General features: G+C 42.8%; 1 protein-coding gene across 4 annotated transcripts in view; it reads right to left on the bottom strand.

The window, feature by feature from the left end:
- HECW2 (HECT, C2 and WW domain containing E3 ubiquitin protein ligase 2) overlaps positions 1-13,872 on the bottom strand; it is a 179,211-nt gene that overhangs the window by 133,089 nt on the left and 32,250 nt on the right. For all 4 annotated transcript variants that reach the window (XM_083703869.1, XM_083703870.1, XM_083703865.1 and 1 more), the window contains exon 2: positions 461-791. In XM_083703869.1, coding sequence (XP_083559995.1) covers positions 461-752 — 292 coding nt within the window. In that variant the 5' untranslated portion in view covers positions 753-791. The remainder of the gene's footprint in view (positions 1-460; positions 792-13,872) is intronic.

Below are 13,872 nucleotides of genomic sequence, written 5' to 3'. Positions count from 1 at the left end.
GCTTATGGACAAGAGTTTCGTAAACAGCACACTACCGTTAACAAATAGCATTGTAAAAAAAAAAATATGTTCCTGTGATTTTGAAGTTATTTCCATGGCTCCCTGCCCCCCCCCCCCCGAAGCATGCCAAGTTAAAGCTACAAGAAAGCTAAAACTTCATCCTATTTCCACAGAAAGGAGCCAACCCTTTGAACTTCTAAGCCTTATTGCAACCAAGCGTATTTAAGAATAGAAAGAGCTTGAGCACAACGTATTTTCTGCAATCAAGAAGATTGCTTTTCCGTAGCTATCAGATCAGGACAAACCCAAAGCTTTGCTAACGTGGAGCATGTTTTTACACGAATCACTGGAAAACCTTGTACTGTGTTATCTTTACCTAACCATTCCCATTTGTTTAAAGAAAGACAAACCTTCAGAGGAGCACGCCAGGTAACAACTGGAACGAAAGCTCTTTGCTTACCAATGTGATAAAGTCCTATCCAGTCTGTGGGATCCACTTCTTCTTTAATATCCCAGAAAATGATGAGGTTCTGAGACTGCCCTAGGGTGTATTCATACATGCTTGCAGTCAAACTAGAGCGGCTGTCAGAAGTCACTAGATCAGTGTCACTATTAGCACGTTGAAGGTTCATGTTCTCAGGCATGGTGCCCTGAGATGCCAGACTCTGGAGGTTCTCAGGGCTCAGTGTGTATCGCAACTGGGGATTCCTCCGTCGCACAAAAAGCAGATGTTCCCTGGCTGAGCTGGTCATCTTGAGCTTGTTTTCACAGCAGAGGTTTCACATAGAGAGCTGTAAAGAAGAAAACGCAAACGTCAACATACAAACTCTCTTGTACATCTGCTGAGATCAGAAACTTGATTAGGAGAGCTAAACTGTTTGGTTGTTGTTGCTTTTTAAAGGCTGTGGAGAGAAGCTTTCACCGTTAATACCCAAAAAAGGGCTTTTCACAAAGAAAACACATATTTTCCAAATAAATTTCTGCTCACATTTTGGCGTACCTACTTTACCCAAGCTCACCAGGCCAGTTAAATCACTCAAAATTATCCTCTTTACTGGTCCTTAAAACTGCTAATTGTCAACACTATGTTTCCCATAAAGGTCAATTAAAGTCACTAGTAGAATCCATAGGAATCTTGTAAGCTGGCTTTCAGTCCAGCAGTGAATGCAGTGACCAGTGCAGCAAATGGGTGGGGAAGTGGTTTGAGAAGGTGCATTTCAAAATAGGAAAAACAGATGGTCCTAAAACAGCGTGGAAGTCCCAGCTTTAACCATGTTCACAAAGTGTTCCATCACCCATTGAGTTTACGCCTTGCTGATTTTTCCTGGGAAGAAGCTACTTTTATCACGCCTTAATTTCTCCCCAAAAGAAGCTATACGGTATTCACATGCACATACAAGGCTGGTATCTACGGGCAGCAGAATGAGTACTGAGGGGGCAGAATAGGCTGGTAAAATGAATGGCAAACAGCTGGCGCAAAATCTCTCCCCCTGCTGCGTTAATCCCGCCTTGCACACAGGAAATTATGTTAGCATTTTGACATCAGTATTGAGACTACAGCTGCTGCATAAGAAAATGCAGTTGTTTAATCCCACAAAATAACTGCTAGGTTTTCCCATAGGCCCTGCCAGTTGAAGGAGTCAAAGGCATATGAAAGATCAACAGCTATGATATACAGAACAACCACAACCAGTGCTGTTTTTCTAAAAAAGAGGGGCTGAAGCTCACCATGACCTTCTCCCTTTTTCTCTTAGAATGGCAATGGAACCCACCTGAGAGGTGCTGAGCTGAGCTCCTGCGAGCTCCGGCTGGGGGGGGGGGGGAGCCCTGACCACAACTTATTATTTTGCCCAAACGCAACCAACTCATTTCCACCATAGCCACAGCCTTGGATTCAAACAGAAATCGAACACTGTGCTCTGCCCCTCTCTCCAGCTTGCTCCTTTCCCTCTAATTCACACCACAGCCCCCAAACTCTACCTCAAACTCTGCCTCTGTGATTCTAATTATCTCTGAGTTGAGAGAGGGTCTCCACCCATATGTTCTCTCACACAGAGCCCGATTTCCTTTGTTATCTTAATAGGCCATCACCCCAGGCGACCACCTCATGAGGAAGCTAGCTGGATCCAGGGGTTCAGGAAGCTAGCCTGGCTTGATTAGCTTTTAACACTTGCTCGATCCAGGGATCTGAGGGGATCTGGCGACCACAAACTCTTAACACTATTTAAGTCTTTAAATGGAGAAACACGATACAATAAGAGCAAGCAGGGGGAAATTCAACTCCCAACACATTATGTCATATTTTATAATGCAAAACTGTTACACGTTAACTGTAAATACCACCTGTAAATGCCATTTACTAGAAATCAATCTTAAATTTCCCAGCAAAATCGAATACGGCTCTCTCCTAATAAGATTTACGGGCTGCCTTCTGAACTGTCTGGCAATTCATGAAAGATTGCAAAGGTAGCTGTAACTTCCTCCATAACAGTATAAGCATAATGGTGCAGCCTGCATTAATTTCATTTTGGGAGGATATCAGGAACCCCCCCCCCCCCATGTAGGCTGTGAATTAAGACTTAAAAAAAACAACAACTCTTTTTCTTCCCAAGTCTTCCCCCTGCATTCTTAAGCAATCTTGCAAATTTCTGCAGGTCTCATATTGTCACCCAGCCAGTTACTTCCACATCATCCATTTTTTCTGGCTATGAATGCAGAGACAGGTGGTTCTTCTCATGCAAAGCTACCATTGGCTTATTGCTCCAGTGACACAAAGACAGCCTCAGAAACCAACAGCCGACATTCATCTAGGTTAGAATAATAATAAAAAACACCTCTATGTACAACTGCAAATTCATGACAGATAAATATTAACAGGCCTTGTCCACCCCATATGGCTGCTGCGCATCGAGTCTCTTTCGCAGGGTGTATACACCCACAAATTTCATAGGGTTGCCAGACCTCCCTAGGTCTGACTTGAAGTCTCCAGGTTTGCCTTGCCCTCCCCAGGTAGCAGGTGTAGCACTTTTTTCTCCAGTGGGCATGAGTGCCTTTAATTAAAGAAAAACAATTAAGATGGCCATGCATGCAGCTTATAAGCTTCAGCCCAGCAGGTGCTGGCCGCAAATTACTGCACAGACATGGTGTTTGTGTGGGGGTTCCTACTTGCCTCTGCTCCCCTCAATCTCCAGGGCCCGCCCCCAGACACCAGCCCCCCCCCCCCGATCTCAAGTTTGGGCCCTGAAATATCAGGGTCTGGGTTCCTCCTGACCTAGCAAACCCTAGCTGTACAGGACGCTTGTACTCTAACAAAAATGCAGGTTATAAAACATGCATATGGGCAACTCGTACATGCATAAGAAGCCATAAATGCATGGACGTACAACTCGGCGTTCCTTCACGTGTTGAGAATTATCATCTGCACAAAGCTAATAGTGGGTCAATGGAGTGAATTTGAGAACCAGTTGTTATCTCTGAAAATTTCTACACACACACACACACACAGAGAGAGAGAGAGAGAGAGAGAGAGAGAGAGAGAGATTAGATTTAAGAGGGGAAAGGTCCTGTTTGTGCATTAAGCAGAGAAAAGGACCAAGAAGAGGAGACTGCAGGGCAGATTCAAAGTCTCTGTAAACTGCATTTGTCCCATCAGATGGATGTTTGTCATCCCTGGGTTATGGCGTCAGATTAGGTAAAAGGTAAAGGACCCCTGACAGTTAAGTCCACTTGCAGATGACTCTGGGGTTGCGGCGCTCATCTTGCTTTACAGGCTGAGGAAGCCAATGTTTGTCTGCAGACAGTTTTTCCAGCATGACTAAGCTCCTTCTGGCCCAACGTAACACTGAAACCGGAGCAACGCACAGAAACACTGTTTACCTTCCCGCCGAAGAAGTACCTATTTATCTACTTGCACTTTTTTGGCGTGCTTTCGAACTGCTAGGTTGGCAGGAGCTGGGACCGAGCAACGGGAGCTCACCCTGTCACGGGGATTCGAACCGCCGACCTTCTGATCGGCAAGCCCAAGAGGCTCAGTGGTTCAGACCACAGCGCCACCCGCGTCACAGGGTGTCAGATTAGAAAACCGAAATTCAAATCCCCAATCAGTCATGAAGCTCACTGCATAACCACAGGGCTGTCACTGCTTCTCAGTCTAACAGACCTCACAGAGCTATTGAGAGGGGGGAAATGGTTGGGGCGGGGAGTTTAATATATATGCCATCTTGAACAATGTGGTAGTGAAGGTAGGATATAAATGTAATAATTCTACAAAGTCATTTATTGACTTGCTGAATTGCCTTAAGAAAAGCTGTGGCTCATCTCATTTCTCTGCTGCTTCTCAGACCCACTAACCCAACGCAGAAGATAGTTGAAATGAAGGCTATAGATCACGAGCATACTGAAAGCTCAGTATAAATTATTTAATGGCAGAAATGTTTCCCACGTGAAAAGTGCTGCTTCATTTTGTCTTTGGAAGACCAGTGTAATATTATAGGTAAAATTCAGCATTGTGAAGAGGAAAAGTATTTCCCTTGAGTTCATACATTGCCCTCTTTGTTTTATTATATGCATTAGTGTCACTGAATAAATTTCTTCCTTATGCAGGAATCTCTTTGAAGCCGGAATCTCTTTGTAGCTGTCAGTTGCCAGCAATGAAGCTGATGGGAGTAGTAGTCCAAAACATCTTCGGCAAAGTTTATTAGAGGAATAAGCTTGGTGGACAGAAGTGACATGGAATAATACACAAGCACATTTTGGTTGGTGTATATTATTTCTAGTTACAATATATGTCAATCATAATATATTAAATATGAATCAGGTCAAGGAAATGGGAGTGGAATAAGTAGATTTCAGTTGCCATTCATTCTTCCCATTTTCTTGGAAAGCGGAAGGAACTGTTCTCAACGGAGGTTTCCAGTAGAATTTCGCCAAGAAGCAGGGGATCAGAAATGTGTGTTACTAGTTTATATTACAACGGAGTGGGAGAGGGTTCCACGAAAGCTCTCAAGATAAACGGATGCCTTAAGTCTTTGGCACTGGCTATGCTGCATGTGTTGAAGTAAACTCCTACATGCAATGGAAAGAGTTGGCTGAAACCAATCTCATTGTCCAAGGGTGCAGTGAACAATGTAGATCTTGATTTCAGGAAAGCGTTTGATCCTGTGCCAGACAAAATATTTCCACAGAACTAGAGATGAGTGGACACACGGGGAATGCGAATTGCAAAGTCACTTCGACACCAGGTTCGGATGTCTTTATTTGCCCAGGCATTTTGAGTTTTGTAAGTCTTACCAAATGAGCTCCGTTGGTTTTAGCTGCCTTACTTGTTTGTTGTTATTGCTAGCATTTAACAAATTCATAGCATGAAGTCATCAAAGAGGAGTACAAAATGTCGTACTTTTGCACACCTTGCTGTTGATTTCATCACCCAGTTTATTTTTACTTTGTTTTATGTTCTGCACCCCATCTATCTGCATAAATAAATGGTGGGTTCTAAATATTTTAAAATAAATAAATTCTATTCCAAAAGGAGCCAGCTTTGGTCCAGCCCTCTTCAACGTGGAAAATTAGACTAACTGCAAGAGAGAGAGAAAGATTGCTTCTCTGCATTTCTTCTATTCACACTTAACGTGTCTCACTGAGCCAACAGTAGAGGAACATGCTTCTCTCCTGGGGAAGGAAACATGTGCTAATGCAACTGTATGGAAGAAGAAGAAGAAGAAGAAGAAGAAGAAGAAGAAGAAGAAGAAGAAGAAGAGGAGGAGTTTGGATGTGATATCCTGCTTTCTCACTACCCGAAGGAGTCTCAAGCGGCAAACAATTTCCTTTCCCTTCCTCCCCCACAACAAACACTCTGTGAGGTGAGTGAGGCTGAGAGACTTCAGAGAAGTGTGACTAGCCCAAGGTCACCCAGCAGCTGCATGTGGAGGAGCAGGGAAGTGAACCCAGTTCACCAGATTATGAGTCTACCACTCTTAACCACTACACCACACTGGCTCTAAAATGCATCATCTTAGTAGGCAGCAAGAACTAAAAGAGTTCAAATCAATCCCACTAGACTTTCACCACCAGGTATAGAAATACCTGATGGCTTACTGGTGGGCTTTGGAATTTTCTTTTTCTCCAAAAGCCTACCCGTGAGGCTGTTTTTGCACCACTCAGTACCTGCCGAGAGACACTGGTGTAGAGCAATTCATAAATATCTAAGCAAGTATACAAGTAAAATGATTTTTGTCATACCTAGAAACCTTGCAACTCTTCTCTGATTTGGACAGACCCATTTCCACTTGCATGCATCCACATCCACCCATAAACACATCAGCTTCTCTCTGGCTTGGTGCAACTCCTGCCTCACAGCAACCAAGCACCTGTTTCCCTTCCTCAGCAGCACTGATGCTAGCCTGCCATCTGCAGGCTTCTGAAACCCCACAAGTCACCTGCTATAGGTCATTACTATTTATGTCTTATAATCCAAAAACAATGCTGATTTTCTGAACGTGAACCTGCTGTACCCCATGCAAAGCAAGGATTTGAATTCTACCCACAGAAACACAGTGCATTTCACAATCACAGCAAATTATTTTTAGGCTGGAATCCTGTGCCCAGTTATCCGGGAGCAAGTCCCATTGAACTCAGCTGGACTTTTGAGTAAACCTGTATAGAACTGCACTGCTAAAGTATTTTTAACAACAGAGAAAGCATAGCAGAAAAGTGCTGGGAATACAACCTCCTTCAGGGTATGAAGTGTTCGTGCAGAAGTATTAAAATCTTTAATTATGTTAAAGGAACATGCAATTTTTCCAAAGAAGACGAATTAGTATGAAACCAGATGGTGCAGTTATTAATATATAGCATATTATATTGTTTCACTCATGTGAAATAGTAGGAAAGCACCTTTACGAGAAGCAAAGGAAAAGAAAGTGAAATTCTGGGGAGTATATTTCTTCAAGGAAATGTTTTAAATGAAAGTTCTGGAAAATGACAAAATATTACTGCAAAAGTAAGAATTCCCAACATAAATGTGTTTTCATGCCGATGATTTGGATATAAAATGTAAGTACTAAATAAATGTAAAAGCAAGTTCAATGACAGGTAAAGAATTGGACACCTTTTTTCTTGCAAATATCACCATCCAAGTCCTGGGCATTCAACACATGCCTAAGAAGAAATAACAGACCGCATGGCAGGAGGCAATGTTGCTGCTCTCAGGTCAGGATTTGGGGGCAGAGGTCGAGGTCTGATTGGCAAGCCCAAGAGGCTCAGTGGTTTAGTAGACCACAGCACCACCCGTGTTCAACTCACTATAAGTATCACCTAAATTAATAATATTGCCTGCTGGTCACTCGTTATATCTTTGATTCAAATTCAATTGCTGTCATTCTGCGTATTACTTTACTATTACTACCAGGTGTAGGTGGTTAATGGAATGCCTAGACCAGGCTCCCTCAACCTTGGCCCTCCAGATGTTTTGAGACTACAATTCCCATCATCCCTGACCACTGTTCCTGCTAGCTAGGGATCATGGGGGTTGTAGGCCAAAAACATCTGGAGAGCCGAGGTTCAGAAAGCCTGGTCTAGACCTTCCTAGCACGGACTGTAGAGACAAGGAGCAAGAATAGATGTTGCTGAGATAAAACGTTTCATTATACTTCCCCAGAGGAACTGAAGTAAGCATTTCTCTCTTCTTTAATCAGAAGAGGTCTGAATGAATGGAAACAGAAATCTTTACTGGAAGTGCCAGCCTCTTTCGTCTTCTACAAGTTTATCTAAGTGGCAGTGAAAAAGCTTTAAAACCTTGGTTTCCAAGCAAAACTGACATGGTCAATAGTTTGGCGGCCAAAGTTATGCTTCATGTTATCTAAACTAGGGGTAGTGAACATGGTGCCCTCTAGACTTTTATAGCCTACAGCTCCCATAATACCTTATCACTGGCCATGCAAAGTGGGGCAGATGGGAGTTGTAGTCCACAACATTTGGATGGTACCGCTTTAGCTAGCTAAGCAAGTATCATGAGTTAAATTGACTCCATGGGTTACTGGTTTGAACAACTGTACAATCGGAGCAGAACTTTGGTGCAGATGTTAATGGCCAAAGTCAACAGAATAAGCTAGAGGGTCCTTACAAGGCTGGCTCATCACATTTTGCAGTCAATCAAGCAATGCACATTACCTTCTACAGAGCATAAACACTCTAATCCCAGCAAGACTATACAATCCAGAGTCTAAAATTAACCGCCTTTGCTTTACATAAAATGACATGCATGTTAAACTTGCCTGCAGCTGTCATGCATGTTATTCACAACTAGCAGCTTCTTTAGCCACTAAAACATGTAGCCTGGGTTCAATGAGTTATTTAGCTGCTGGTCAATTTAGCCTTGCTTATTATTGGTGATTAACCCAACTCATGAATATGGCAAAATAATATTACAAAATATGGTAGCAGTGGGTGCGGCTACTGCAAGCCTAGATTATACTGCACTGTGCTATGATTACACCATTATTTTTTATTTTTTTAGACTCCCTGGTGCTAACAGCCAGGATTGTTAAAATTACCGTATTTTTCGTCCCATAGGACACTCCGTCCCATGGGACGCACCTAATTTTTTTTGGGGGGGGGGATAAAGGGGAAAAAATTCCCTTTATTTCCCCCCCCAAAAAAAAAAAAACAGGTCAGGGAACAGCGGGATGGCAGCGCTGCGCCTCCCCGCTGTCCCCCGAGCTTGTGGGGCTGGCCAATGTCTGCCCGGCACGTGGGGCGCTCTGCTTCAGGGCATCACGCGCGCCGGGTGGCAGGCTGCTATCCGCAGCGTGGGGAGCCCCGCGGGAACTCCCGCAGGGCTCCCCAGGCTGCGGATGTCTGCGCGGGGCGCTCTGATTCAGGGCATCCCGCGCACCCGTGGCAGGCTGCTATCCGCAGCCTAGGGAGCCCTCTCGCTCTCCAAGCTTCAGCGAAAGCCTGTATTCGCCTCATCTTTGGAGGGGAAAAAGTGTGTCCTATAGGGCGAAAAATACGGTAAAGGAAAGATCTACAGAGAATCTGCGGTGGCCATCTCTTAGAGAACTCATAAGTCTGAGGCTACATCTGGAACCAGAGCTGGCTTTCATTCATCCCTTCCAAAAAGCAAAACTTGTCCATGTGTCATTTAAAAGCAGGTGCAAAACAACATTAGTAAGACTGCAAAATGCAATAATGATGCACTTTCTCTCCTGGCAAACCTAAGGTCTGGGAATGCAAGATATAGGTGGAGACAGAATCACAAAAGCAGATTTCAGAACTTAGAAATCAGTGGCTCAGCCAAGGGCACTTCTAGACAGCTGCACTCTTGCACAAAACTCTCACACATTTGAGTAGATGCTGGTATATGTCCTTTGCACATTAAGACTGCACCTCTGCAAGGAAAGTGGCCACATTGACACAAAAAAACCCACCAAAAAACCACACACAAGTTAAAAGGTGCTCTTGAGCAACAAATCCACCACACACACCACACCTCTAAAAAAAAAACTTTATTCAGTGATAGAAAACTACAATGGGAAGAGCAGGATAACTACCACTAGATAGTGGCATCGTGTAACCTCCTCACAATTTTTTGTGAAAAATAAATCAAGCTCAACACGCTCCTATACTGTTCTGCACAGTGTCATACTATAAAAAGAAGGATCCATATTTAAAGAACTATTGTATAACTATGAACGAAGAAGGCTACAGAAAAGATACTCAAGAGCAGAGGCAGGCAACCTAAGGCCTGTGGGCCAGATGCGGCCCAATCACCGCCTCAGTCTGGCCCACAGACGGTCTGGGAATCAGTGTGTTTTTACATGAGTAGAATGTGTCCTTTTATTTAAAATGCATCTCTGGGTTATTTGTGGGGCCTGCCTGGTGTTTTTACATGAGTAGAATGTGTGCTTTTATTTAAAATACATATATGGGTTATTTGTGGGGCACAGGAATTTGTTCATTATTTTTTTCAAAATAAAGTCTGGCCCACCCATGGTCTGAGGGACAGTGGACCGGCACACGGCTGAAAAAAGTTGCTGTCCCCTGCTCAAGAGATTTAACAAATTCTCACTGTAACATAATAGCAGGGTAATTCTTCCTCGCCGGGCCAAGAGATGTCAGCTTGTGTTTACTGTAACTGATCATTTCACTTTCAGTAGATTTTACAAACAACCGACCCTGAATTTTGACCTCCAGCCACCTTGCAAAAAAAAAAAAAAATCTTCTCTTTAATTTCCATTTCGCAAGTACGGAACTGAATTGCCCCATGGCCACCCCTAAAATATGTTAAGCGAGTCACAGGCCAAATGCTGCATTCACTGGGCTATGCTAACTGACTCTGGAGTTGACTCATTAGCAGGCATTCATACTCTGAGATAGGGGAAGAGATGGCACAAGGGAATGAAAGCTGAAAAAAATCACACTGCATAGCTTGGCAGCAACACAGAGAACCGTGCAACAGAGCTGGCATCCAGGGCAATAGGAACACCTGCCAACTCAACAGAGGTCAGAACACTCGCAAACAGAAATAGAAGGAAGGTTATGTGAAAGACAAATTAATTAACAATTAGAAATGTGTTAACAAAACCCTCTCAGTGGCAAGGAAGATCATTATGCAGAGGAAACAGCGTTCCAATTAAAAGATGGGAAGCCCTCCATTATGACGATGTACACCATGAAAAATTAAACATCACTGGATCCACTCTCTCAAAAGAGGCAGTGATCTGAACGGTGACAGAGAATCCCTATTTAAGTCTCCATCAAGCAATCTGATCACAGTAAGCCAAATGAAACCATTTAAATGGATCTCAAATGAAGGAGAATATGTATCTGTCTGTCCCGAAGCATTTCTAGTTCTAAAGCTACATATGTACCACTCATTCGAAATCAGTAGGAAATCCAATGAGAGGTCACAGCGGACATTATACTTCAAACCAGATATAGCAATTGCTCTGCCCATTAGGCAGCACTGTTGAGGCTCCTACCATAGCTAATCTAAGGGCAATGAGGGCTGCTTCTCTTCCCCGCTAAAAAAAACCAAAGTGACCAATAAATATACAGTACATTTTAATATAAAAATGAAGTGGACCTTAGTGGTACTGGAGAAAAACTAACTCATATTCATGACAGCACACCAATTTACTGTACTTATGCCAGAAGCATTTTAAACGTAATGACTCTTCATCCGAAGCAGTGAAACAGCATGGAAAATTTAGCCATTGTATACTGAAGTTTATAAATATTTAAATTGCATTCAAAACATATTGTGTTTGTATGTATGTATGCAAGCATGCATGTATAAGATATTGCATCCAGTAGCATTCTTTAGCTGCACATTTATTTGATTCAGAAAAGGCTTCTATGCGTGGGAAGCAGAAAAAGACAATTTTTGCAAATTCCTTCTCCCCACCCCTCAATGCCTCTAGCACATCCTACATTATTCTAAAGGTTTTCCCAACCCTATGGAGATTTTCAGGGGGTGGGGGCAGTAATCTGGAGTGGGGAGACAGCAAAAATTTCCTGCCCTTCCACTTATGGAAGACTTTGCTGGATCAAAGAGTCTTCCTTCAGTGGAAGAAGCCAACTGAATACAAATTGCCATAATCTGGCATAATCAATGCAATAATATATTAAAACGTAGTTTTGAAACTTCCTTTAGTGTTTACAGTTCTCAAAATTTGGGGAAATTGTAAGTGTGCTGATTCTTTCTTTTGTAACTTCTTCTATTTCTGTTACTATAAAAATAATAAATACCTATGTAGGTCACCACCGTTACTAGGGATGCAATTTATGTGCAATCTTGAATCTGCCTACAATGCGTAAGAAAGATGTGTTCTCTATCATGGCTGATAGTCCATACTGAGTTCAACCTAAAACAATAGATGTACCTTCTCTAGATACAAGTTCTGGATACCAATTGCTTGAGCCCTACCTACCCTACTGCTTGAGTCACTCTGTTCAAATGTAAATTCTCACTTATGCAGCAGGATTCAATTTAATTTTATTCTCTGTAATTAGAATTTGAGAGAAACACAGCTATTGCATTTGCTAAGTAGAGCACAACTGTGGAGGAGTCTTCAACTTCAGATAATTGGAAAGGGGGATGTAAATAAGTTTAGAACCACACGGAGCAAAAAAAGATGTTGGAAACCACAGCAGGAAGTTAAAGGAAGATACCCAGAAGGACTTGTAGAGCATCTTCCCTCCCCAAGGGACAGAGGTTCTGTTTGGTAAACCCTTAAAAACCAAGTCAGAGGTCAAATATAAATGTATCTTGTATGTTCTGTATGGGACCCTGAAAAAGTACACTCCACAAACCATGCTTACAAGCCAACAGGCACAGTTTGAATGTGTGTAGGGACAGTGCAGACCAACCTAGTTTTGTGGGAACTGGGTTTGCCAGCAGCGAGTCTCTCTCTTCCACTCACACACGCATAGTAGTGTTTGAACAGTGTTATACATTCAAACCAAAGTAAACTTCAAACAGTGTATATGGAATACAGAATGGTTTTCCAAAACTGATGCCAGAAATAGATGCTACAAAAGACTATAAGCTGACAGCAGAGGTATGATGGGAAATATATAGGGAGTGCTTTTGCATGGGAGCTATAAATAGGAAATGCTGTGATCTCCAGCAAGAGACTTTGAAATATGCAATTTGATATGAGACTTAAGGGGGGCTATCAATTCTCCATCAATATTTTCACAAATTCTTTCTTCCACATCAATAGGTTGTTGGCCTCCTAAGACTTTAAATAAGTATTATCATACCGTTTATATGCATTTTTGCATTTCACAAACTGTCCACTTAATCCTGTCAATCTTTATTACCCCCATTTATCTTCTTCAAGGTGAGTAATCCTCATATTTTCAAGGACTTTCTTCAGATGGAACATTTCGAATGCATCTAACCAGAAGGTGTCACTGCAGCTGATTTAATTCTTTGGAACAAGTTCAAAACCTTTCCTAAGTTCCTGCACACACATAATGGCCTCATTCAGACACAACACTGAACTAAGGTTTAGCATTACCTGAATGTGTGTTGGGTTTATATGTTCCTGCCTCCTCTCACCTAGCTCTGAGACTGTTAATTTTCATAAAAGAAAGAAAAAGACTCAAAAAGTATTCCAGCAATTCAAACAAAGAACGAAAAACTAGTTTTATCATTTTCTTTAATCTAATCAGATGAACCAGAAGTTGCTACAAATCCTGCTGGGATCTACTGCACTCAGGAGTTCCCTGTTGCAGGTCATCTGCAACTGCAACCCTATGATTCCATCACTGCCAAAGATGACATTGCAGCAACAATCAGCAGATTAGCAATGGTTGCAAACCCCAATGAGATCAGCCCTGCCCACCTGCTGAAGTGACCTGCAATGGTGGGGACCCCAAGATCCTGCATGCTGCCTGGATACTACTCTGCACCCCTAGTTTAAGGAAATAAGCCAACTTTGTGGTTTATGATCCTGCCTTTCTCCCCCAAATCATGGTTAATATTAACCACACTGCTCAATTCAGGTGATCGTTCCAGGCTTCATAAACCGTATTTTTATAGTAACTGTAGAACCTGTATTTCAATGGAAGGAACTCCAGAGGCATTCTTATGAGGATATTTAGTCCATCCTACACCAAGTACTGGGGACACAGGTGGTGCTGTGGTCTAAACCACAGAGCCTCTTGGGCTTGCCAATCAGAAGGTTGGTGGTACGAATCCCCACAACGGGGTGAGCTCCCATTGCTCGGTCCCTGCTCCTGCCAACCTAGCAGTTCGAAAGCACGTCAAAGTGCAAGTAGATAAATAGGTACCGCTCCAGCAGGAAGGTAAACGGCATTTCCGTGCACTGCTCTGGTTTGCCAGAAGCGGCTTAGTCATGCTGG

This window comes from Podarcis gaigeae (genome assembly GCF_964106915.1).
Source record: "Podarcis gaigeae genome assembly, chromosome: 1".
Taxonomy (NCBI): Eukaryota; Metazoa; Chordata; class Lepidosauria; order Squamata; family Lacertidae; genus Podarcis; species Podarcis gaigeae.
This window is presented reverse-complemented; position numbering and strand designations above follow the sequence as displayed.